This window comes from Podospora pseudoanserina, chromosome 4 (assembly GCF_035222485.1).
Source record: "Podospora pseudoanserina strain CBS 124.78 chromosome 4, whole genome shotgun sequence".
In the NCBI taxonomy this organism is placed as follows: Eukaryota; Fungi; Ascomycota; class Sordariomycetes; order Sordariales; family Podosporaceae; genus Podospora; species Podospora pseudoanserina.
The window spans coordinates 1825030-1849904 of record NC_085923.1 but is presented as its reverse complement, the minus strand read 5'-3'; the positions used below and the strand labels follow the sequence as shown (position 1 = coordinate 1849904).

General features: G+C 54.6%; 7 protein-coding genes and 1 non-coding gene across 8 annotated transcripts; 3 read left to right on the top strand and 5 right to left on the bottom strand.

Moving 5' to 3' along the window:
* Window positions 1-378: 378 nt before the first annotated feature.
* Window positions 379-951, bottom strand: QC764_409560 (uncharacterized protein; the record flags this gene model as incomplete). Its single annotated transcript, XM_062947243.1, has 1 exon — window positions 379-951. One exon carries the CDS (start codon window positions 949-951, stop codon window positions 379-381), a length of 573 nt encoding a protein of 190 aa, XP_062800423.1.
* Window positions 952-1983: 1032 nt separating this feature from the next.
* QC764_0065760 (uncharacterized protein) lies at window positions 1984-3180 on the top strand (the record flags this gene model as incomplete). The annotated part of the gene is made up of 1 exon (XM_062940574.1): window positions 1984-3180. The coding sequence occupies one exon, from the start codon at window positions 1984-1986 to the stop codon at window positions 3178-3180; it is 1197 nt and encodes a 398-aa protein (XP_062800422.1).
* A 481-nt stretch (window positions 3181-3661) lies between these two features.
* On the bottom strand, window positions 3662-6555 carry QC764_0065750 (uncharacterized protein; the record flags this gene model as incomplete). The annotated part of the gene is made up of 6 exons (XM_062940573.1): window positions 3662-4335; window positions 4390-4457; window positions 4659-6154; window positions 6213-6286; window positions 6346-6417; window positions 6477-6555. The coding sequence occupies 6 exons, from the start codon at window positions 6553-6555 to the stop codon at window positions 3815-3817; spliced, it is 2310 nt and encodes a 769-aa protein (XP_062800421.1). The 3' UTR covers window positions 3662-3814.
* A 3034-nt stretch (window positions 6556-9589) lies between these two features.
* QC764_0065740 (uncharacterized protein) lies at window positions 9590-10086 on the bottom strand (the record flags this gene model as incomplete). The annotated part of the gene is made up of 2 exons (XM_062940572.1): window positions 9678-10086; window positions 9590-9607 (listed from the first exon to the last, which is right to left on the bottom strand). Exons 1-2 carry the CDS (start codon window positions 9876-9878, stop codon window positions 9590-9592), a joined length of 219 nt encoding a protein of 72 aa, XP_062800420.1. The 5' UTR covers window positions 9879-10086.
* A 322-nt stretch (window positions 10087-10408) lies between these two features.
* QC764_409590 (uncharacterized protein) lies at window positions 10409-15413 on the top strand. The gene is given in 6 exon segments (XM_062947244.1): window positions 10409-10770; window positions 10787-11696; window positions 12047-12111; window positions 12361-13237; window positions 13290-14218; window positions 14290-15413. The coding sequence occupies 5 exon segments, from the start codon at window positions 11419-11421 to the stop codon at window positions 14736-14738; spliced, it is 2598 nt and encodes an 865-aa protein (XP_062800419.1). The 5' UTR covers window positions 10409-10770; window positions 10787-11418; the 3' UTR covers window positions 14739-15413.
* A 216-nt stretch (window positions 15414-15629) lies between these two features.
* On the bottom strand, window positions 15630-15701 carry QC764_0065720. Its single transcript has one exon. It is a non-coding gene; the product is annotated as a tRNA-Thr (tRNA).
* A 144-nt stretch (window positions 15702-15845) lies between these two features.
* QC764_409600 (uncharacterized protein) lies at window positions 15846-23618 on the bottom strand. The gene is made up of 6 exons (XM_062947245.1): window positions 17340-23618; window positions 17226-17248; window positions 17153-17163; window positions 17058-17087; window positions 16907-16993; window positions 15846-16832 (listed from the first exon to the last, which is right to left on the bottom strand). The coding sequence occupies exons 1-6, from the start codon at window positions 17386-17388 to the stop codon at window positions 16118-16120; spliced, it is 915 nt and encodes a 304-aa protein (XP_062800417.1). The 5' UTR covers window positions 17389-23618; the 3' UTR covers window positions 15846-16117.
* On the top strand, window positions 18643-23223 carry QC764_409610 (uncharacterized protein; the record flags this gene model as incomplete). Its single annotated transcript, XM_062947246.1, has 1 exon — window positions 18643-23223. One exon carries the CDS (start codon window positions 18643-18645, stop codon window positions 23221-23223), a length of 4581 nt encoding a protein of 1526 aa, XP_062800418.1.
* Window positions 23619-24875: the final 1257 nt, after the last annotated feature.

Genomic DNA, 24875 nt, shown 5'->3' with positions numbered 1-24875 from the left:
GGGAAACCAACGGTAATGAATTGCCGAACGAGATACCAATTGCTTTTTTTGTTGTTTTTATACTTTTGCTGTTGAAGCAAGGAGGGAGGGGAACCGGGCAGCTGAGACGGTTATGTGTGTGTGCTGCTTCGATACCCCCACCTGCCGGCCGTTAATAATGAATGAGATGGAGTTGGCGTGAGAGCCGCCGCGGTTTTCTCGAAGTAATTCTAGAGGAGCCAAAAGAGCAGCTGTGCGTATTCCATGGTTGGCACATCTTGCTGAATCACAGACTGAAGTCCAAAAAAACAGCCGTCCGAGCAGCTCATTCTCATAGTTCGAGAAACTAGGGGCGATATCCATACGCTGCACTTAAAAAACTAGATATATCCCTCCTTTTCAGCCGACAAGCGAGTAGCCAACCTCTCCAGCAGCCCTCCCCATCTCGACCAACCTCCTCCTCATCCCCTCCGCCGTCTTTCTTTCTTCCCCCTCCCCCAAACAAGAAAAATCGGCCCGCTCAACCCAGCTCCCGACCCCGTGCTGCAGCACATTCCTCGCCCGCTTCTTCATCCCCTCCCCCCCCCCATCCGCCCTCCCAACCGACCCGTGAAGCGTCACCCGTTGCTTACCCCCCGAATACACCCCCCGATGGAGGATGTTGTTATCGTAAAACACCAAATCCCCCGCCTTCAGCTCCACCACCACTTGCCCCTCCAAATCACCCCCATGAGGATCAGCCTCTCGCTCCGCTGCCGTCCGCGGCCGCGAATGCGACCCCGGCACCAAAACCAAACTGTTGTCGTCATACAACGGCAAATTCCACTGCGTGTGAGAGTACACCTCCCCCGGTTTCCACACCCTTTCCCGTTCCTCCTCCTCCGTCGCCGAGGCGGGAATGTCGTCCCTATGCCAGGAGAGCTCGAACCCTTTCCCGTCGCTGGGCCCACACAGCAGGTTGAACAGTTCCATCACCAGGCCGTCAGGCGGAGGGAGGGAGAGGATTTCCCGGGAGAGGGAGAGCAGCGCGGGGGAGAAGTAGAGCTTGACAAAAGCCTCGCGTTGGGAGGGGGGAGGGGAGGGAAGGGTGGAGGAGGTGTTGGACGCCCCAGATGCCGGCCGAGTGCGGGACTAGGGAGGGGTCCCAGGGGGGGAATTGTTTGCCTGTGGTGCGGACGTGGGGCCATTGGCCGGCAGAGGAGAGGGAGATGAGAGTGGATGAGGCGGTGCGGAGGGCGGAGAGGGTGGAGGGGGGTAGGAAGGAGGGGATTATCACGTAGCCGTGGGTTGTTAGCCGGGCTGGGGGGGGTTGGTCATTGTGAGGATGGGAGAGGCGAACAGTGATTGGAAAAGGGGTGGGATAGCAGGGATGGGGTTGTCAAACGGGATGGATGGGTGAGGATGTGGGTTAGGTGAGGTTAGAAAGCAGAGTTGGAGATGCGCGGGGGAGGCTGGGGGTTGGGGAAGTTCTTAAGAAGAGAAAGTGTGGGGTAGGTAATGCGCGATGATGCAGGACGAGAATTGCTTGTCCAGGAAATGTTCAAAGAAAGAAGGAAAGAGAAAAGCTTTTTGTGGGGGACTATCCGGGGGCTGTTTGGGGTAGTTTCTGGGGAAGATCCACGCACAAAAGATCCTCGGCGGGGCGTACGTATGTATGCTTCAAGGGTGGCTTTCCCATGGCTGCGGTGCTGCCCTGAAGCATCCAGTGTCTTCACTTTGATGAAGCACATAGATTTGTTGCTCGACATCTCTGGTCGGTGATGGTAAAGGAGGGGCAAGTGTTATAAACGACATAATCCAATTAAAGAAGAGGCACGTGCTTTCGCGACACAGAACACAGAACACGGCACTGCCATGACATCCCCGCTCGTCTGGAATATTCCTCGGATCGCGAACGTCATTGAGCAACCGTCACAAAGATCAGCTCTTATTTGGAGAGGAATTGAGCCCTAGATCGATTGGCCCTCACAACCCTCATTCGGTTCCTTCTCAAATCATTTCAGAATGGTCGGCCGAAAACGCAAATCTGCCCCTGCTGCCGCAGTGGAAGAGCCAGTATCAACGTCAAGGCCCCAGCGCGCAGCGTCATCATCCACAGGCAAAACCAGCAAATACTTTGACCCCTCCCCTTCAGACTCCGAATCACCAGACCCCCTCGCCAAAGCCAAGCCAACCGCCCCGAAAAGACGCGGCAGAGGCCGTCCAGCAAAGAAAGCCAAGAAGCAGCTCGAACCTGAATCTGATCCAGACGACGACAACGAGTTCAAAGACAACCCCCAAGAGGAAGCCAAACCAAAATCAGACTCCGATTCCGACTCCGACTCCGACTCCGACGCCCCCCCAAAAGTGACATACACCCCCCTCCCCACCCTCCGCCCCGAAGGCACCACCCCCTACCGTCCTCACGCCCTCCACCCCAACACCCTCCTCTTCCTCTCGGACCTCAAAGCCAACAACAAGCGCTCCTGGCTCAAGCTCCACGACAAGGAGTACCGCCGCGCTCTCGCCGACTGGGAGTCTTACGTCACCTGCTTGACCGAAAAGATCACCTCGCTCGACCCTACCGTGCCTGAGCTCCCTTTTAAGGACGTCAACTTTAGAATTTACCGGGATGTTCGTTTCAGTAACGACCCCACACCTTACAAGCCTCACTTCTCGGCTGCGTTCAGCAGGACAGGTCGTAAGGGCCCCTATGCGTGTTATTATGTTCACGTGGAACCTGATGGGAACAGTTTTGTGGGTGGGGGGCTGTGGCATCCTGACGGGGCCGCTTTGGGGAGGCTGAGGGCTAGTGTTGATGAGCGGCCTGATCGATGGAGGAGGGCGCTCACCGAACCGGCATTTAGGCGGATTTTCCTCCTGCAAGGGGAAAAGAAGGGCAGGGGAAAGGGGAAGAAAAACCGGGAAGAGGAGGAACAAGACGCAATGGAGGCGTACGCCGAGATGAACCGAGGGAACGCGCTCAAGACCAGGCCGAAGGGGTTTCATCCCGAGCATAGGGATATGCGGCTGCTCAAGTTGAGGAATCATACTGTTTGGAAGAAGGTGGATGATGGGGTTTGGACGAGGGAGGGGGGCTTGGAGGGGGAGGTGATGGATGTAGTGGGGGGGATGGTTGGGTTTGTGACGCATTTGAACAGGATTGTGATGCCTGATCCGGGGGATGAGGATGATAGTGAGGACGAGGAGGAGGAGGAGTGAGGTTTGCTGGAGGGTCGGTTGGGAAAGCAACTGGCTCTGGGTTTGTTGTCTGTATACTATTGTCACGGCATCAAAGCGAGGCTCAGAGGAGAACAGGGTGTGGGGCTCGGGAGGAGCAGTGCCGCTTCGGCTGTATTTAGACACCACTTCGTAGGGAGCTTTGCTCCCCTTTTCCTTTCCCTCGCGCAATAACACTTACCCTAGACCTTGGTCGACACTGTGACAACTATTTCACTTTTTTCATTTACTTTTTATTTTTATCTATCTATTTATTTTTTATTTTTATTTATTTATTTTTTTGTTGTATTTTTTTTAATATTTTTATATTTTTTTTTAATTTTTTTATATTTTTTTTTTTGCTGCTTGGGTTGCTGTTCTGGATATTTTTCGGCTGGCGATTTAGCAGGATACCCAGCTTGATACACGCGCAGCTTACTGTTTTTTGTTTCTGGCACTTTTGTTCTACAAGCAGAATCAGGGTTGGGAAAAGTCAGCATGATGTATTCCAATTTATGCCATCCAACCCCAGCATCAACATCAAACTTACCTCCCACCCCCAGCTCCAGCGTTGATAATCTACCTCCCTTGACCAACCCCTTGACCCCTAAACCCCCCTACATGATCTCTATGCAAACTAAGCCCTATAAACCCCAACATTACTCGCAAAAGTGTTCCTGTTCTCCGCCCACCCACTGCCCCCCACCATCCCCCCATCCCTCGTCACCATCTCCCTCGTCCCGATCGTGTTGAGGTTATAAACCGCCACATTCTCCGCCCTCCCCTCCACGCTCGTGATCCTCTGCTGGCACGTCTGCCCCGCATCAAACGTGCTGCAAGCCGTGGAGTAATTATCAAAGAAAGAATACAACCCCGCTCCGTAAACCAACACATTCCTGCTGCTCATCACCCTCAATCCCCACGCCGCCGGGCAGTTCCCCGCGATCCCCACACACTGAGCGCGGTAGTCGGGGTCGGAGTACTTCGCCACGGGCGGGAACGGAACAAGGGAGTTGGGAACGGGAGCGAAATAGGGCGACTCGGTCTGGATCTGGCCGAGGAAGATGTCCGAGGTGGAGGTGAGCTGGTATTGGTAGAGGACGTGGTGTTCTGAGCCTGTCCCCCAGAGCCAGAGGGGGCCGGTGGTGGATTCGATTACTTTTTGTTGTCAGCAACACACAATCCAATAGCGTATAGATGAGGAGACCTTACGCAGTCCACGACCAGTATAAATCGTAATCTGAGTGTTCAACTGCTCATCGATATCGTGATCCGCCGTCCTATCATCATCGCCATCTCAGTCAGCATTTCATCGCCCCTTGACGGTAGCAAGATAGGTAGGTAGGTAGGTAGGTAGGTAGGTAGGTAGATAGGTAGGTAGGTAGGTAGGTAGGTAGGTAGGTAGGTAGGTGGGTAGGTAGGTAGGTAGGTGGGTAGGTAGGTAGGTGGGTAGGTAGGTGGGTGGGTAGGTGTGTGCTCACCACAGCCAAACATTCTCCATGTACAAACCCTTCGCCCCCTTGGTGACATGCATCGCCATGAACGCCACAACACAGTTCCGATCGACACTCCCATTCCCCGGCTTCTTCAAACACTGCCCAATCTGCTGCTGCGTGCCCGTAAACCCCCCAATCCGTACGTGCACATCCCACATGCCACTCGGCTGGCCCCCATTGGTGGCAAGGTTATACTCTATGCAAATCGCCCCAGCCTGCGCATTCTGCGTGGCGACGATGAAATCACTCAGCTCGACATACCCCTGCTGACCAGACGTCGTCCCCACCTGAACAACAGGCCGGGGGTTGCTCATGTCGTTAAAGTAACCACCAGAAGATAAAATAACAGGGTAGGCCTCCCCGACGATCTTGGCAGAGGGGGGGATGACGATGGTGGAAGTGACGCGGTAGAGGCCGTGGTCGAGAAGCAAGATCTTGTTTTGGGCAACGGCCGTGTTGATTGCGTTTTGGAGAGCGGATGTGTCGTCGGCTGCCGCGTCGCCTCTGGCGCCAAAGGCGCGGACCGAGAGGAACGACGAGGCGGGGACGGATTCGTATTGGGGTTTGGACCGGACGTAGTACCGCCCGTCGGAGGTCAGGAGGGAGGCAGGGCGTGGGTTGGGGTTGATCGGTCCCGAGAAACGGGGGGCGTTGGTGCCGCGGTCGAGGAGGTGGCCTAGGGCCCAGGCTGGGATCGTGGTTGAGCCTGATGTGCCGCCGAGCATGGTCCCACTTGGGCCTTGGACTGCGACGGCGACGTTGTTAAGTTGGATATTCTCGATGACGAGACTTCCCCCAGTTGGGGGGTTGGCGGAGGGTGTCCAGGCCGTCTTGATGGCGACCGGGGTGTTGCTGAAGGTGCTGTCAAAGAGGGTGACGGAGCCAACGTTGATGTTGCTTGGACCGCCGGCAGAAAGGTCAAGACCGACACCGCAGTTGTTTATAGACAGCCCATGGTATGTCCAGCCCCAGTTCCAGATCTGGATGATGGCCGTCTTGCAATTGTTGAATTTCATGTTCCGCATCGTGTATTGCTGATTGCCCATGCTGGCACCGGTAGCGCCGCCGTTGAAAGTAAGATCGGCCATCATGCCTCCGCTACCCTCCTCGATAAACAGACCAACGTGGACGACGTCGGGCGTGGATGGCATGTTGAACACGATGTTCTGCAGACTGGTCGCCTGAGAGGTAGGCCAGTGCATGCCTGTTGCTGCCCTCCCCGGGGCGATGGCAGTGGTGTCGATGACAAAGTTGCGGACCTGGCGGAAGAAGACATTGACCGCCTTCCAGTTGAGAACCTCGGTGTAGTACGGGTTGCCGTCGATCAGCCCGAACCCCTGGAAGTTGGCCGTGGCCTTGAGGGTAGGTGGAGCGGAAGCATCGCCGACAAGATGGGTGAAGTACGCTGGCAGGATCGAGGAAGAGATGAGGTAAGTGCCTGCCGGGAAGTAAACGATTGCAGGAGTTGTGGTAGTGGATGCCTTTCTTGTGTGTTAGCATTGCTTCCTCGGAGCGTAGGCCCGCAACAGTTCGACATACACATCCCCTGTTGCAAGGATTCCCAGCATTGATGGCAGCATTGATAGCAACAGTATCGTCAGTTATTCCATCACCTGTTGTTAACAACACGAATTAGCTTTCGGTCTCTTCTGGCAACTTCAAGATGTCTTACCCCTGGCGCCATAGTCCCTCACATTGCGGAAGACTGGATAGTTTGGCTGAGCAAACGGCGCAATGCCTCGATCTGCCTCGAACGTTAGCAGCCGTCCTCAACCTGATCAGAACAGATAAAGAGAAGCTCACGAGGAATATCTCCAAGCCAAAAAGCCTGCACCGCCGAAGCAGCAATGGCAACAGCCACCAACAACGAGCTGGAACGCATGACAAGCAACAACACCTATCGTCCGCCGGTGCGTGGAGGAGAAGCGGAAAAGAAAAGTCTGTCCTGCCCTTACTTCCGACTGACTTTTGTATGTGTCCGCAGAGGCTGAGTGCCGTGGTTGACAAAAGTGAAACCTTGTTTCTCGTCATTCCGCGGTTGGCCAGTCTCAGGGGTAATCATACCTTCAGCATTCCGGGGAGCTGGGACAAGACACAACAACCTGGCCTTGCTGAGCCCGTGAAACAAAACACCAACGCACACGTGCATGGTTCTGAGATGGTGGGGAAGAGGAGAAAGTGACGATGTTGTGTTCCAATACCAAAGCCCTCGGGGCCAGCCACCTCAGCCATGGATGGATGGTGACGACGCTAGTCAATGCCACACGGTTCCGGGCAAAAGCAACATGTGTCTGTGATTTTCCGTGTAGTTTGTTCCCGAGTGCCCCTCGATGACTGTCTCATGTAACCATCACCTCCGGCAAGCCAAGCTTCAGTCCTGCCATCAACTGAGATGTGAGGTTACCGCCAGGCCACCGCCCGACCCCGAATGAACACGTACACGGGCGCCATACCGGTGTATATCCCAAAAACAACCATCAACCCCGATTATGTCTTGCGATTGATGTCTGAGGAACTTTGATACTGGCACTTGTTCCATCGAAGGGAGCATGAACGAAGTCAAATCATTGGACGGAATTCCTGGCCATGATCCGGCCCGTCGTCGGTTGCTCCGCCCGCATTACCCGAGTACATAATCGATACTCCCGCGTGAACAAGCCATTTTCGATTGCTGAGCATGTTTCCATGTTTCTTCATGAAAGAAACAGAGGTAAAAAGCGATAGCTCACTCGAGTACGGCATGCCTCACGGCTGAGGGTGTTGGGAATAACGGCAGGTGAGCGAGCTCAAAGGCATCCTGTGATGTTGGTCCGTATCAATCCAGATGCAGTCTCCTCGGGACTTCCCAAGACAAGGCGCGGCAAAATGCGGAAAGAAGCGAATGGTCTGGGGTTAAGAAATGGATATGATGGGAGACGTTCAACTAGATGAAGGGGTCAACTACAACCCCTGGTCCGGGCCGCAGCATTTGATTCGCTCGGCCGGCCGAACTTCCCAGCTAGAGACGAAGGTGAATGCAAGAAATAAGGCCGGATACTACCAGCCAGAAGGCCCCGGGTGACCTGAACAGACATGTGGGGAGTCGATCAAAAACCCCTTCTCGAGAGCTAAGGAGTGCTGTTCTGGTTACGTCTGACCTGTCCAGGTAGCTTACCAAGTTAGTAAGGTAGCACGATGTGTAGGTAAAGTTACTTGGGAGTGTTACACCAAATGACCACTACCTGTCAGCTTTTGCTGCAAAAAGATTCCTGCAGAGTAGGAGGTGTAGATGCCCAAATGACCTCGATGATCTCCTGAGACAGGAAATCTCAGGTTCGCGGTGGGAATAGGTCCAGTAGCTTTGTCATCCCTCACTGTTACGGACCGTCGTCGGCGTATTTTTTTTATTTTTATTTTTCAGCCTGAGGCTCACATTTCGATCCGAGGCTCTGCAACATTTTCACATGGCTCTTTCTTGCTTAGCCAAATGCTCATGGCCGATGAGGTTATCGGCCGAAGCCTTCTCCCCTCCTCGTCCGGAGATCATCCAGCTGTCTTAACCAGAAATACTTGCAAACCCCTGGTCATTGCAGGACTAATGTCTCTTGATAATCCAAACGAACCGAGCAACAGGCCGTGGGTGCTGAATAGCCATGTTGGGCTTGTTGAAATCCTGAGTAGCCAACGACATATGACGAGTCCAGCTGCGGATAACCCTAATCGCATCCCCAGATCAGGCTTGCCGCGTGACGGAAGTAAACACCGAGAGGTATGCATTATCTCATCTATGGGAAGAGGGGGAATGTGGTCAGGCCGTCCCGAGATGGTGTTGTGCGTGATGGTGTTGTGCGTGATGTTGACTCCATTGCATAGGTCGGTAGTTAGCGTGCTCCCCCCCTCTCTCTCTCTCTCTCTCTCTCTCTCTCTCTCTCTCTCTCTCTCTCTCTCTCTCCACCCATGAGCTTTGGCATCAACCTATGGTCGACGAGCACCCCCTCAGGCCCTGGATGCCGAGCAAGCCGTGGGGGAAAGAGGAGGTCTGTGTTCTCACAGGTGTCACACGCTCTGAGAAGGAGCTGTTTTGTCATGGATACACCACCAGTGAGGCCAGGAAGCTATCATCCACGTGGCGATATTCGGCTCACGACCGGCGGCGGCAGGCAGACAGTCTTGGGCCTCCAGACGCAGTGCATTTTGCCTATTTTCAAAGACGCAGGCGACATATTAGATGCGATAGTAGGCTCAATACCTGGGGAAGACGTCGGGTGTAGGCGAGGTGTTACTATCGGTGCAGATTCCCCATGCTTCTCCAACCCACACACGCCGCGTACACTTTTGTTGCCGCCGTCAAGATAGTCCAGTACGTAGTCTGTCCAGGTATCTATACTCACATGCGTCTTGCTGATCTGAACCTCTTGAACCTGCCGCCCCTGGCTGCTCCAGCTGTTCGGCGCGGTCAAGGTCTGGGACGGGCAACCGGCCATATCATAATGTCCAGGAGTTTGCAGGGTCGGAAGAAAGGATTTTTTTCGTTGTTAGCAAGGAGAGGCCAGTGACGAGATGAGCGACGGTATTTCATGTTCCGCACCACAATCAGACGTGAAGGGCGAAGGGCGGTAAAGTTGATGAGGGCTTCATCCCGCCAGGCCAGGCACGTCCAAGTTTCTCTCCCGTTTCTCCGCATTTTGCGAGCGGGGCCCCGCACTAATAATCCGGAGCGAACAGGGGGGTTGAATTCTCCAAGCGTTTTCCCCAAAGTGGCGCCCGCCTCCACACCTCCAACACCTGCTGACGTCGAGACTAAGGTACTCCGCGTTTGTGAACGTTGGGATCCTCCGAGAGAGATTTGTTTGGGGATCTTAGGATATCATGTGAAAGTAGACTTGGTGATTCTCGTGTTCGAGATAGTTCGCCATACCTTGGTATGTCTCTGTCGTTTAGCAGCTCCGCTGGATCTACAATCCTGACTTAGACATCCCCACGACCCCGGACAAGACTGGTAAAGTTTGAGCTCCGAAAACTGACCAGCAGGAGGTTGGAAAACGGTTCCTCGGTTCCGTGGCTTTCAGATGTTTGGTGCTTTGGTTGAGATGCACCCCGCTTTCTAGTGTAACACCCACAGAGCTCGGCTCTTTCCCCCGTCGATGGTACCGTCAATGGGACTGTTATGATGCGCTTTGTTGCGGGTGGTTCGCTGCAAGATGACCAGGCAAAGCTTGCTTTCATCGACAAGACGGGGAACAGGGCAGCGGTTCGTTGGGAAAGATTGACGTAGGCATAATGCAGAGTTCGAGTCCAGAGAGAAGGAGGTCTGAGCCCTGGGAGACGCGACAGAAAAGAGACTGAAAAGCAAGGATACAAAGAGTATCGACAAATAAGAACGATGGGAATACCGGTGTGCTATCCTCAATAGATCCCCTCAGCTGTGTTCGAGAACAATTTTTTTGGGGGTGGATTGGGTGAGAAGATGAGATGAGATGGCGTCGCGGGGCTACAGCGGGTCAGAAATCTTGGCAGCTGTTGAATGCGGAGATGAGAGAGAGCACAGACCACTCTGTGCACCAAACACCCACATTTCCCCAGATTTCTCTTTTGAGTTCCGCAAAACAACTTCCAGCTGGCCTGAAGGTGCCGTCATCCTGAGCAATCAGCTACCTAGGTACTGATGCTATCTGTAGCTGTTAGGTGGCTGTATCTATCTATAGATAAGCATTGAGCTGGCTAGCTATAGCTGAAATCATGCCATGTCATTTACTGTCAATTCCCATCAGATGCTGCTTTGACATACCCACCTAGTGTAGGCCATCTCTGTCACAGACGGTTGGAGCCCAGAAAAGGGAAGCTGGTCGCGCCGCCGCCGTTCTCCTCTTTGCGGCTTCTCTTTGCAGCTCCTCCCCACACTCCGTTTCTTCCGACTACCGAAGTCCCTCTTTTTCCCCGCCTCCGCGTTTTGTTGGCGCTGGAAACGCACCTCTCCCGCTCCCCTGCCTCGCTTGTTGCTTGTGTGCCTGGACCTGATCTTCCATCGTTGTTTGTGTCTTTTTTCTCCGCTTCTGTGTCTCTCTCCACGTCTCTCCATCTCACTCAGGAGACCTTACCCATCCATCCATCCATCCATCCATCCATCCATCCATCCAAACCCTCCAAGCAGCTACAGCAATCTTGATATTCACCTTTATCCAATCCAGGATTGCGCCACAGGAGGAGGAGAAACGGTACACCCACGAGCGAGTCAGGCCCACCGCTCCCGCACACCGTCTCAGTTCCCAGTTCGACTTCTCGCCCACCCCCGCAATCTCTGCGGAACTGTTTCCTTGTCGTCATCTGACGTCGGGCTGCTCCAAGGCCTGCTTTATCTTTGAAGATTGAAGCGTGGTTATTTCTCAGGGATCAGAGAGGGGTGACGTCCAGCCAGCAAGCAAGCAACCAGTCACGATTCAGGGGAGAGCATCTGGCTGATATCCTACCGACACCACACAACACACAAGCAACAGGACCAAGCATGTCTTGTGCTGCTTGATCCAGATCCAGATCCAGATCCAGATCCGGCCAACACATTCCTGTCCCTCCCCTCACGCCGACACAGACACGGCACCGGCACCCCGCAAACCTCGCCGTCTAATTATTTGGTCCCAGCTCCCCCTTCCCACCGCCCCCCTCTTCTTCCCCCTTCCCCCCTCCCCCACACTCTCCAGCCTTTGTGGCTTTCTCCTCCCTCTCCACCGGGCCTGCTGTATACAGTACAAGCTGTCTGTACCTTCACGCCATGCGCCCCCTACAATCCATCGAGACTCCCGCCCCAGCCACTGCCGACGAGAATGGGGAAACCCGGCAGCAGAAGCCCAAGACGCTGCCGTGCAAGTACTGTAGCAAATGCTTCAGGTCGGTACCGCTCTACCTGGGACCTAACAAGTGTCGCATATTGACTTACGTTACCTTCTGTATTAGGCGCGTGGAACATGTTCAGAGGCACGAAAGGACTCACACCAAGGAAAAGCCCTTTTCCTGCGAGTGGCCTAGGTGTGGAAAGCACTTTGGACGACGGTAAGCTGCTCACTATCTTTTATCCCACTATTCAGGACCCCTCAGTTTGGCTGCTTGGTAGCTTCTGCTGGGCCGCTGTCCTGGTGACCTCGCTCGTATGCTTCTGTTGCCGCAACTGCATGCGTTTGGCGCGCGTGGGACGTGGGTTCACACTACCCCCCTCAGCACCCCCGTGCCCCATGCCCCATGCCCCATGCCCCATGCTCCATGCTCCATGCTCCATGCTCCATGCCCTATGCCCTTCAGGTCACCTCCCAGTCTCAACATCACCGCATCGTGTCTGCCCCGTCGGCGCGCACCGACCTGCTTCCCGTCTTCGAGAAAGCATAGCATACTGACATGGACATCAGAGATTTGCTCTCCCGTCACCATAAGCTTGTCCATTCCAACGAGGCGGCTAGCAACAGAGATGGCGGTGGCCACAGACCGCGGAAGCCCTCGACGGCGGGCGCTGGCATGGGACCTGTTGATGACCATGGTGATGTCAAGATGCTCGGTATGCAACCGCAACCGCAGCAGCAGCAGCAGCAGCAACCGCAACCACCACCGCATCAAATGTATCGACAGGAAGTCTTGCAGCCTACCGTTGTCTCGCCGATCGCCCCTGACCCGCGCATGTCAGCGCGGGCGCCAGCCTGCAATCTCGACCTCTTATCTGACGCAGCTACGCATCTTGCTTCGGCCGGCGAAGTCAGCAACATGCAGCCATCCATGATGTCCGGCATCTCGGACCACCAGCCGCCTCCGCCGCCGCTTGCTCCGGTGAAAACGTATCACGACAGTAACCCTTACGGGGATCGTGTTCGGGAGCAGGACCCGGGTGTCATGTCTGGTGTATACCAGACCCAGCCGGCCCCTTTTGAGGATTACAATTTGTTTTTGGATGATTATGGGACGCAGCATTTCCTCCCACCAGGGCTCGAAATGGACCAAGGTTTCGGATCGTGGTCTCGTCTAGGGGGCGACATGCGTGGGCCGTCGAAGCCTGCTTCTGCCTTCCCGTCTCGATTCCCGTCACTGCAGCCTGATGCCCGAGATCCAAATGACGGTTCAAGGATGCATGAAGATGGGATGCAGGCTCCCAACTGGAGAATTGCCGGAGCGAATCATATCGCCGTCAAAAACAGGCTGGATGAGTTTTCGTCGGTGCTTCCCAACGACTTTGTGTTTCCATCTCGACATACTCTCAACAGGTTTCTCGACGGATACATCAGTGGGTTCCACGAACACCTACCTTTTCTCCATTTACCAAGCCTGGCACCCATAGATTTGGCACCCGAGCTTTTGTTGGCCGTCCTTGCGGTGGGAGCTCAGTACCGTTTTGAAACAAACCGCGGCCATGCCCTGTGGTATGCTGCAAAGGCTGTGGCCCTGGAACAGATTCGCCGAAGACATAGCCATGAGGTACATGGATTGCTTCCAACACCAGCCGCCTACAGCCCGCACTCGACTCGACCCTCCCCAAGCTCCGGTTTCAGGCACTCGTTTCCGTCAGTACATCAAGACCGCCCCATGACTCAGGAGACGCACAGAGAGCCTTAGTAATGATCCCTTCCCTGCATCTGGTCTGAAGTTTGCTAACAAACACTTCAGTTCTCCGAACACTCCACACGCCCGTCTTGAGACCATCCAAGCCATCCTTTTGCTGTTTTCGGTTGGGCTTTGGGGCCCCAAAGCCATCCTCCAGGAAGCCCTTGGCTTGCAGAGCCAACTCGCTGTGCTAGTCCGGGAGGAGGGACTGGTCGCGGAGTCTAACCAACAGACAGTTGACCACGAGACCTGGGTCCGACATGAATCGGCCACTCGCACGAAGCTTGTCGCATTTTGCTTCTTCAATCTCTGCAGCATCGCTTATAACACCCCGCCAATGTTACTAACATCCGATGTTCACCTCTTCCTGCCCAGCCCGTCTCGACTATGGAGGGCAGAGACAAGCTGGCAGTGGCAAGAAGCACGCCAGACCTGCCAATTTGTCGACATCACCCTGCAAGACGCGTTTATGAGGCTCCTCAACCGCTCGTCTCAAGTTCCACCTCCACCGCTTACCTCGCTCGGAAACTATGTTCTCATCCACGCCCTCATTCAGCATATCTTCCTTCTCAAGCAGACATCGTTTACCAGCCTCTCGCCATACGACTTTCGACGGGGGATGAAGCCGGAAGACGTCGAAGACGTTACTCACGCTTTGCGGGTGTGGCAGACCGGAGTAGAGCAGCATCGGCAGATCAGAACGAACGAATCAGGAGGACCGGCATCGGCAGACAACTTTTCTGGCGGACCAGTGGCTTTCAACTCGGCAGCGCTGTTGAGGCTGGCGTACATCAGGCTTTACACCGACCTGAGCCCCAGCCGGAGTCTGGAGACGAGGGATCATGTTTTGATTGCGTCAGCGTTCAGTGACGCACCGCTGTTGGTGAGAAACAAGAGGCTGAACGGAGCGGTGGTACCGGCTGTGCATGCGCTGGCCCATTTGGTGAAGGTAGGGGTGAACTATGTGGCGAGGACGAAGAGTTTGGAGTGGAGTATGCAGCATTCTTGTAGGTGTTTCTTCGGTTTGACTCTGATATGAAGTGGTACTAACCGAATGAAATAGTGTGCAACCTCGAATGCGCCATCCTTCTTTCCAAGTGGCTCTTGACGCTCTCCGCCATAGGCCCGGCCGACCAACCTCTGTCAGTGGAGGAGAAACATGTTTTGGACATGGTTTGCCGGATGCTCGACGAGACAGAATTTGCCGTGCCGATTGATCCTTCGTTGGGTGGCGGGAATGGGGGAGCTTCGTCGTCGGCTAGTCACCACGGCGGGGGCCATCACCAGTCTCGTTCGATCGACATGAATGCTTCTGCTTCGACGGATAGCACAAAGCTTCGACAGCTAGCTTGTGCGGTAGTGAGGCTGTGGGCAGAAACGTTCAAGGGGGCACATATCTTTGAGATTTTGAGGATTATGGCGGCGGGGCTGGACGGGTATGGGGATCTGATTGAGAAACCGAGGGATCGGACACCGTTGGGAAAATTTGTGGGTGGTCAGGGCTTGGGGTGAGAGGATAGGAGGGGTGGATGAGTGTTGAAGGGACGCCACGTTGGTGGTTAACTAGGAGGAAGCCGCCCGTTGGAGGAGGCGAAGCCGAGCCGGGTCTGTCAGATTTCCAACAACGACGCATTTACCGGTAATGTGGAAGTCGAGAAATGGTTGAATGTGGCCAAGCTGGATGGCGACGAGATATCGGGCCCTATCGCCCTCCATGGCACGACCTTTTTGGCATTGCTGCTACACCGTCTTTGCCTAGCGGAAGGGGGCATGCTAGAGCCGGTTGTGGAGGGCTTTTGGCAGGGAGTAAACGGACTTGGCTGATGCCGATTCGGGAGAAGGCAAGAATTGTGAAGACGTGGGAGAGATGACACGGAACAATGGCTTGGTGTAGTGCGAGAGCTCGCTGAGTTACTGATACCACTGCTGTTGTTTCGAGGAGACTGACATTCGAATCGCGATGGCTAATGGGCATATGCCTGTTTGTCGTTCAAGCATTTTGCACACATATCCATCCTATTATCTATATACCATGAATTCAAATCTTGGGAAGACGCATTTTGTTACATTCCGACTGAGAAGGCCGAGGCTCAACCAAGCTGGGAAATCCACTGGGCTGGTTGTCAACCCTATCTAGATCGATGACATTACGGAGATGCCCCTTCTTCAGTCAGTTGCAATTTTCTTTACAACTTTTTGCTCAACACCCCTGTGCTTTGTCCTTCCAGGGTGAGTTCCCCACCACAGACACCAAACCATCAAACTGACAAACAGCAAAAACAACAAGGTGATTCCTTTACCTGTTCTCTTACGATTGTCTGTTTGAACAACGAAAAAAGAATTTGGCACTAGCGAGATAGGGGTAACCGCCGGAGATAGTCTTCATCAAATCACCAAACAAAAGCCCGCATGGCTCAGTGGTAGAGCGCATCACTAGTAATGATGAGGTCGTCAGTTCGATTCTGGCTGTGGGCATCATAACTCCATCCTTCGACTGGGAAGTCACCCATTTCTTTTGCTCAGAATAACAATTGTTCTGATCAATTTTACCCCCCCTTCTTTTTCGTTCCTTTATATAGCATAACATTCTCACAGAAAACACTATTGCAATGATCACAACATTCCAAAACATACGATTTTGTCTACGCAAAATATCAAAATTCAAACCCCCCTTTTGGGTGTGCTTTCTAGCCTCTTTGTGCGAATCTGTATCTCTAGATGTATTGTGTATGTACAGGAAAATTGTATGGAAAATATAGGCAGTTGGTAAAAACTATTGCGCCTGCCACCACCGTTTGCCGCTTGCCGCCCTGGGGGTATCTATCATCCCTTTTTCATTCTCCGTTTTTTGAACTCATAGCGCTGCGTGCGTGCTCCACAAAAAGACCAGTTTAAAGACCCTTGGCCTCCCTCATGTTGCGGAAAAAGTCCATCACCCCAGTGTACACGACCAGGAGGATACCGCCGCCAGGGCCGAGACGGAGAACCTTGGGAACAAAGCCCTTGTACAGAGCGCCGAACCCTTCCTCCTTGGCGATGGTGGCAACGCCGGGCCAGGCCCAGTTGTACTTTGGCGTCTGGCCGGCGACCTTGACGGTGTTTTGGATCCTGGACTTGACGACGTCCATGGGGGTGTTGAGGATGGTGCCGACGGTGCCGCCGACGGAGCCGGCGATGATGTCGTTTGTCATCTGGCCCTGCTTCGTCTCGGCCTTTGGGATGAGCTGGCGGACCTGGAAGATGCAGCCAAAGTAGCCGGCGTTCCAGAGGATGTGGCGCCAGAGGGTGGACTCGAGGCCGTTGTACATGGCGAGGATGCCCTCGTTGCGGACCGTCTTCATGACGACGTCGATCATGCCGTTGTACCGGCCGGCCGAGGCCTTGTCTTGGAGGCGGATCTTGACGAGCTCGAAGGGAACGACAACGAAGGACTCGGTGGCGCCGGCGGAGGCGCCGGTGAGGACGGAGAGGGATTGTGTCATTTGGGTTTGGCCGAAGAGCTCACGGTAGAACTTGCCCCACTTGTCGTTGGCGGCGAACTTGGTGGCGCGCTTGGGGGCCTCCATGAGGATGGGGGCGGTGATGCCGCGGTAGAGGCGGGAGAAGCTGAGGAGAGGGGGGAGTGTTAACGGGGTCTGGTCATGGTGTCTTCTCATTATGAAAAAGAACTTGGCGCATACCCCTCGTTGCGGATGATCTTGGAGAAGCAGTCGAACATGCCGTTGTAGGTGTCGGCGCCGGCGGCGGCCTTGCCGGTTTGGAGTTGTCTGATCCTCTCTTGTCAGCTTGCCGGGCAGGATTGGTGTCGTATATGTGTATGCTTGATCTTACACTCTGGTCTTGACAACGTCAAGGGGGTACCTGGGGAAGTAGGGCGGCGGTTAGCATCGTGGGGCACGCGAGCAGCAGGCGTCAGAGCAACTTACATGACCAAAATCTATGTGTGCTTGCATGTTAGCAGGCCAATTGACTAGAGTATGGTTTGTTACAACAACTTGCCTCCGACACGCCGGCGATGGCGCCTGTGGTGGGCAGTCATGGTCAGCATCTCTCGGTCTTGGGTCTTGGCTGAGTTGTTTTTGGCGGATGGGCCGGACGGCAGCAGCAACTCACCAGCCATGAAGGTGTAGACAAACGGGAGGGGGGCCTTTTCGGACGCCATTGTGGAGATGTGTTGGGGGTGGACGGTGGTGCGGGAACGGCTGCAGGCTGGCTACGAGTGAAAGTGGAAAAAAATAAAAAAAGGGTATCACGAAGAAAATGTGAAGCGAAAAAAAAAGGTGTCGTTGACTGCTACTACAACCCGAACTCAGTAACCGACCGGAGAGCGCTACACGCAACGCCGAAGTTTGGTTCTGGATGCGGCGGGCTGCCACCCCACATTTTCACAGCCAAACCCACGCGGGGGGAACGACATCGGAGGCTCATCCCAGCCTCACATCGCGACAGGGGGGTTTGGATGTTTGGTGGGATTACCTAATGTTGAACTGTTTTCGAGTGACCTATATAACCTCATCCATGTTTTGACTACCGGCATAGAATAATGTCATATATCTCTAAGCTATCGTCAAGGGAAGAGGCTGAATGCATTGGATCGTCTGCATTTTTCTGCTGCATCCAGTGACACCGCAGGGCTGGGACATCCATCAGCCATTGGATTGGATCAGCTATCAGCACAGACCTCATCGCCCAAAGCTCCCCCAGCTCCCACAAGCGCCATCAAGAATGCCCCGCCAGACTAGATCTTGACATGCATGGACAAGAACCGACAAGTTGTGTGGACCAGCCGCACGTTTCCAATGCTACAGACCGACAGGCATAGGTTAGTACCAGCAGTGATTACCTATTGTAGCGGTTGCAGGCTCTTGATGGCGAGAGCTTGGAACATGACCCTGAAGCATGGCACCCGATTGGCTGGATAGCGGCGCATTCCCGACCAGGGGGCTGCCCGGCACTGGCGCGGGGTTATCAAGATGATGGTTGCGCACACGATTCACGGAGGCATTATTCCCCAGCAATTTGCCATTTGTCATCTCCTTTTCCTAGACACCTCATAGCCACCGCGTCGCTGACTCCTATTTTCGACCAGACACTCACCGAATTCGAGAGACACTGCACCAGACATCGACATACTCGACCCTTATCGCACCCGCGCGTCCCATATCTGACCGAGCTCCCAAAGTATCCGCGTCATTGCGCTGAAGTTGCCACTTGCAGCGAAATTCTCACTCAGCATTGTGTTTCTGACGAGGGCCATTGACCGAGACATCAACGCACGTTTCCGGGGGACGTCTTTCTTGCGCTTCTACACAGCACCTTTAAAAAAGCCGTGATCCACAGAGACCACAGCGAGGTGCGCAAACATCGAAGCGCCTGGAGGACTCTCGCGGCCGGCCTCAGCCATCATCGACTGCTAATGACTCATCTCTTGTGGAAATCCTACTGGGAAGACGATGTCGACAAGTTTCGACGCCTCCTCTCGCCCGCCGGCCAGGGCGCTCAGAATGCCGCGCGGAGTTCGAACATAGGGGCTGCGGGGAGTCCTGGCCATGGCCATGGCACGCCACCGAGACCGACTCCAAAGTCGCGCAAGACTCAGGGGCATTGGAATGGATCGCTTGGTCGGAACGAAGTCAACAGCCGTGACCATGCCGGTCTGACGATATTGCTGCGCGCAGCCTCCTCGACCGCCGAAAACGCCGTTTCTTTTGTCGAAGCTCTGCTCGGGCACCCCGCCATTGACATCTACGCCCAGGACCCGGAGAGTGGCTGGAATGCGCTCCACAGGGCTCTGTATGCGGGCAACATTTCCATTGCGAGGATGCTTCTTGAAAAGGAACGCGCCGACTTGACAGGGCACATGATTTCGGTGAACCGAGTGGGACAGCTTATCAAGACGAAAGACCACGAAGGCAACAGTCCGTTTGACTTGTACAACTCGACGATTGGAGAACGTAATTTGAAGGATTGGGATAGTGCCCAAGTGGCCGACGATGGGTCGGATAGCGATGACCCGGAGGAAACTGTTGAGAGCATCACAGCCGCGAGTCACCGGAACGGCATCGGAGAAGACCTGTATGCCTTTGGAAGCAACAGAAACCTATCCTTGGGCTTTGGGGACGAGGACGATCGTCAGTTTCCCGAGCGAGTGTTTCTAAACCGCCCAGACCACCTCCTGCAACGATTTTACAATGAGTATCTCGAAGAAATCGGCGCCCAACGACCGGCGTCACAGGATCTGTCCAAGATTCCTGCTTTGGTCCTGAACCGGCCATTGGTGATTCAGGATGTCGTGCTCTCCAAGCTCCACAGTGCAGTTCTAACAACAGATCCGGTTTCTAACCTTTACATCTGCGGTGTTGGACGTGGTGGCCGGCTGGGTCTCGGTGATGAGAACACGCGCTTCACCTACGTTCCTGTGCAGGGCCCCTTTGTCGATCGCAGGGTTGTCCAGGTGGCTCTGGGACAAAATCACACCATGGCTGTTGATGACACGGGTGCTTTGTGGACCTGGGGCAGCAATGCCCAGTCACAGCTAGGGTATGCGCTTCCTGCTCCGGCGAGGAAGGACGAGGAGCCCATCAGCACCATACCTCGTCAAGTTTTTGGTGCCTTGAAAAAGGAGGTTGTTCTTGGCGTCGCTGCCTCATCGGTACACTCGGTTGCTCACACGGGTGCATCGCTTTACTGCTGGGGCAAGAATCTTGGCCAGCTGGCCTTGATGGATGCTGACTCGAGATCGCTTGAACACCAGCAAACCCCTAGAAAGGTGGCCGCGTCCCTTTTCTCGTCGCCGATTGTCATGGTCAGCGCCATTGACAAGGCGACAACCATCCTGCTGCAGAACCACACAGTATGCATCTTCACGGGCTATGGTTATCATATTGTCAAATTCCCGTTCGCGAGCTTTGACTACATCGGCAACCTCAGATTGTCAAATCGGCATGAAGTAGGTTGGAATCAGGTCAGCTACATCACCTCGGGCGGAGAAACCATTGCGGCGTTGACGAAACGGGGTGATTTGTTCACCATGAATCTGGATCACAAGATGGAAACGAACCCACCGGCCACATCGACGACGAACCCGTCCAAACTCAAGGGCGCCGTGACGGCACCTCAACGGATCTGGAATGCCAGTAAAGACGGGGTCTGTTCGGTTGGTGTCGGGGAAAATGGTTCGGTGATTCTCAGCACCAAGTCTGGAGCTGTGTGGCGAAGGATCAAGCGTGTAAAAGGCAAGGGCGCTTCTTCCGCCAACAACATTTCGGAATCGAAGAGGAATTTCAAGTTCCAGCGCGTCCCTTATATCACCAAGGTTGCTACTGTTCGGGCCTCCGCGTATGGGGCTTTTGCTGCTATCCGGGAGGACTCGGAGGTGATGAAGCAGCAGCTGGCGGTGGATGAGCAGACTCTGTGGGATGATGTGGCGCCGTTGAACTGTCTGGAGGGGTTTGAGGCTTCTGAGGATGGGGAATCCACGCAAGAAAGCCGGAAGTTTTGGGAGAACCCTGATCTTGAGGCACGACTTGGGGATATCGCTTATGAAATCTTGAGGTCCCCGGATCTGGAGAGAGACTTGGCTCAGCACCTGGCCATGTGGGGATGCCGAAACGAACCATTGGACACGGTCGTTTGCGTGTCGTCCGCCCCTGAGCTCAAGATTCCTGTGCACAGCTGGTTACTCTCTGCGCGCAGCTCGGTACTCCGACGAGCGTTGTCAGAGTTTCGGGGGACGGGCAGCTACGCACATGAGTTGTTCACCGTTCACAAGGACGACGACGACGGCAGCAAAACGGTCGTTTGCCTCCAGGGCTTGGACCTGCTCACGCTGTTGAACCTCGTGCTTTTTGCCTACCGGGACCGGGTGGTTCCGGTGTGGAACTATACGCGGCATGCTCCTGCGCTGGCGTACCGGTACCGCCAGGTGCGGTTGGAGGTCATGAGACTGGCCGCGCGACTCGAAATGCACAACCTTGAGGCTGCGGCGAGGCTGCAGGTGGAACCGGAGAGGTGCATGGATGAGGACTTTCGGGCTGCGCTCAAGGGGGACAGGAGGCGGTTTTTTGAGGATGGGGATGCGCTGCTCGAGCTTGATGGGACGGAGGTGGCTGTTCACAGCAGGTTTTTGTGCAGGCGGTGTCCGTGGTTTGAGGGCTTGTTCTTTGGGCGGTCCGGGGGGGCGTGGCTTGCTGGTCGTAGGCAACAGGAGGAGAGGATTATCAGGCTTGATATGAAGCACATGGACTCTACGGCGTTTGGGTATGTGTTGCAGTATCTTTACGCAGATGCGGGGGATGAGCTGTTTGACTCGGCGGTTTGCGACACGTTTGATGACTTTTTGGATCTGGTCATGGAGGTCATGTCGACTGCGAACTATTTGATGCTGGACCGACTGGCGCAGATATGCCAGAAGGTCATGGGACGGTTTGCGAATATTCGGAATATTGCGCATTTTCTCAATGCGATTGGGCCGTGTTCGGTTACCGAGTTCAAGGACGCGGGGTTGGAGTATATTTGTCTTCAGCTGGAGACGATGCTGGAGAATCACTTGCTTGACGAGCTGGATGAGGACTTGTTGCTGGAGCTGGATGCTGTGGTGAGGGATAACCAGCTGGCGCATTATCCTTATCTGGCGAGTTATCGGGCGCAGCTGAGCAGTCAGTTGGATGATGCGGAGTTGGCGGAGGATGTACTTGAGGAGAGGCAGGTTAGGGTTAGGGAGATGGGGTTCAAGGTGCAGAAGGAGGAGGAGAGGAAGATGGGTGTTGTGAGTGGGAGGACCAAGTTTGGGAGTCTGGAGGAGGGGAGTTTGTTCACGCCTACGCCTGATAGGGTCAGGAAGGGGAGGAATGAGCCTTTTAGTCCGGATTTGAAGGCGAAGGTGGAGCAGGGGGATATGATGTTTGACATGGAGGGGGAGGAGGAGGATGATTCCTCGCCTATCAACAGTCCTTCCCTGCGACCCCGAAAGACTGGTGAAGTACCCGCGGAGGACAAGATCGCACCGCTGGGGAGCTCGGTGAAGGGGAAGGGGAAGAAAGTCTGGATGAGCCTTGAGCAGTCGTCGCCTCCGGTCAGCCCGTATTCCGCGCCTAGTGCTGCAAAACCTACACTTGCTGCTACCCGTCCCGTGGATGTAGGTGGTACTACTCCAGTCAAGACGGGGACTCCGTGGGGTGGTGCGGCTGCTGTGTTGACGGAGAAGCTTGACCTGAGGGGCATCATCCAGTCGGAGAGCCCCAAGTCGGCGCTGTCGGCGGGGTTGGCGGCGCAGAAGGTGAAGGAGGGGGGTGCCCCACGGCCTGCTCAAGGAAAGATGAGCCAGAAGGAGAAGAAGAGGCAGCAGCAGGCGGAGAAGGACGCTCAGTTGGCGATGGCGGCATCGAAGGCGGAGCAGCAGTCGAAGAATGCGTGGGAACGAGCCAAAGATGAGTCCGCGTCCGCGGCACCGTGGAAGCTGGCTACTATCAAAGGCCGGGGTGGACCTAAACCTCCTGTTCAGCCATCACCACAACTCCTCCCTCCCGCCGTCAAACCGGTACAGACAATAAGGAACGCCTCCCCCGACACGAGGTTTGCGGGTCAGCGTTCTACTCCTTCATCCAGCGCTTCCAAACCTCCTGCTGTTCCTGCAAAGAAGGAAGAGCCCCTGGTGCCGCACTCGAAAAATTACATTGTGCCTGCGCACAAGCTGGAGAGGGACTTGATGGCGGGCTTCACGATGGAGGATATCATGCAGCAAGAGATTAGAGTCAAAGAGAGCGTGAAGGAGGCGGCGGCGAAGAGGAGCTTGGAGGAGATTCAGCAGGAGCAGGCGTTTCAGGAGTGGTGGGATGCGGAGGAGAAGAGGATGAGGGAGGAGGAGGGGAGGAGGTTGGGTGGTGTTGGGGGGGGAGGGAGTAAAAAGGAGGGTGGTAATAAGAGGGGACGGGGGGGGAGGAGAGGTGGGGGTGGTGGTGGTGAGGGTGAGAGGGGGATAAAGCTAGGGGGTTGGTGAGGGGAATGCTAGGGGGGGAGGAGGAGGGAGAGGGAAGAGAGGTGGTGGTGGTGGGGGGTGAAGGTGGAAAGGGGGAGAAAAGGGGTGGTGGTGCTGGCCCGTCGAGGGAGAATAGAGGGAGGGGAGGGGGAGAGGCGGGAGGAGGGAGCAGTCGGGTGCGTCAGGGCCGGCGGCTGCTGTAGCTGTTGGTGAGGGGAGCTGAGGGGTGTCACGAGTTGAGTGTTTGATTCTGAATGCACAACAGCAACGCATAAATGGAGTTTTGGGAGCGTGGCAACAAGGACTTGAATATTTGTGCATGGTTTGATTACTCTGCTCTGGCTGCATTTTTCGCTTGTATATATATATATATCTTGGTTTGGGGAAGAGAGGTATGTGGCAGATTGATGGGTGGCCACGTTGGTACGTACATACTATGGATAGATACCTATGCAGCACATACACACATATGAGTTATACATTTCCACATGGTGAGCAAGTCAGCAAATAATTGGTCGCGAGATCTGACCTGGTTGAGAGATCCGTTTGATACCTACCTATCGTGGTTTCAATGGCCTTTCAGTTGGTCGGCCGTCGATGTATGGCTAGGTACCTAGGTGGTCACGGTGTTCATTGGCGATGGAGAGTTGCGCCGTCTTTGAGGACATCTTATCTACACTTGCACTCTGTGGATGTTGGGTGACTTGTCCTCTCTGAGATAGGCACCGTGGGTATGCAATTGTTGGTCAATTGCGCGGTAGTGTAACATGGTTTGCTTTTGAGACTTGACTTCAGTGGAAAATCTAGCATTATACCACGCACGTCCGAACACATACCTACCTATGCATATACTCTTGCTGTCCGAGACCATCTTCCTTACCTTACCTGTATATGAGGCTTAGCTACCAAACGCTAGGTCTGCAAGGTTGATTTGTCCAATGTCTACCTAGGCTGGTTCTCCCGAATGCCAATTGTTGGTCAATTGCCACTCAGGGTTTGGACAATCCCACGTTGTGGTGCATTGCATATCTTTGTTGTTTTGCATGAGAGAAGGCTGGCATGTGATGGGTTGCTGTGTGTGTGTTTGCGTGTATGTATGTACGGACAACTAAGCACGAGGTATGCAGGACGGACAGCCTCAGATCGGATTGAGGTCCTATTTGCTGGGTGTGGGCTATCTTTGCCGAGGGTAAAAAGTGCAAGTTGTTTGGGAAGTGTGAGTGGCTAAGTAAGGCCTGGTTCATCTCCCTTATCGCCGATGGGTGGTTCTCTATGTTCTGTATGACAAGAGAAGAGTGACGTGTGACATGGGAAGTAATTAACATTGTGGTGTGGAAAGGCTTGGTTGAGTCCATTGACCAGTGGTTCGGGGAGGCAGGTGTGTCTTGTGTCCAATGCAGTGCGAGGTTGATCCAGAGACTGACACAGGCACACCATACGGAGGCTGAAAGGGGTAATCCGGTGGGGATGCTTTTGGGGTTTCGAGGTCTGAGAGTTTTTGTTGTATGCCTGGAGAAAAGAGAGCACAGAGAAGAGATATCGTGATAAGACTGGTAGAGGCTCAACTTGTTGTGTGGTCATTGGTGAGTTCGGAATGAGAGGAGGCAACAGGTTACTGGTGACCAGGCAACTTCTTAGACCGTAAGACTGCAAGCCGTTGGAGGCTGATACCT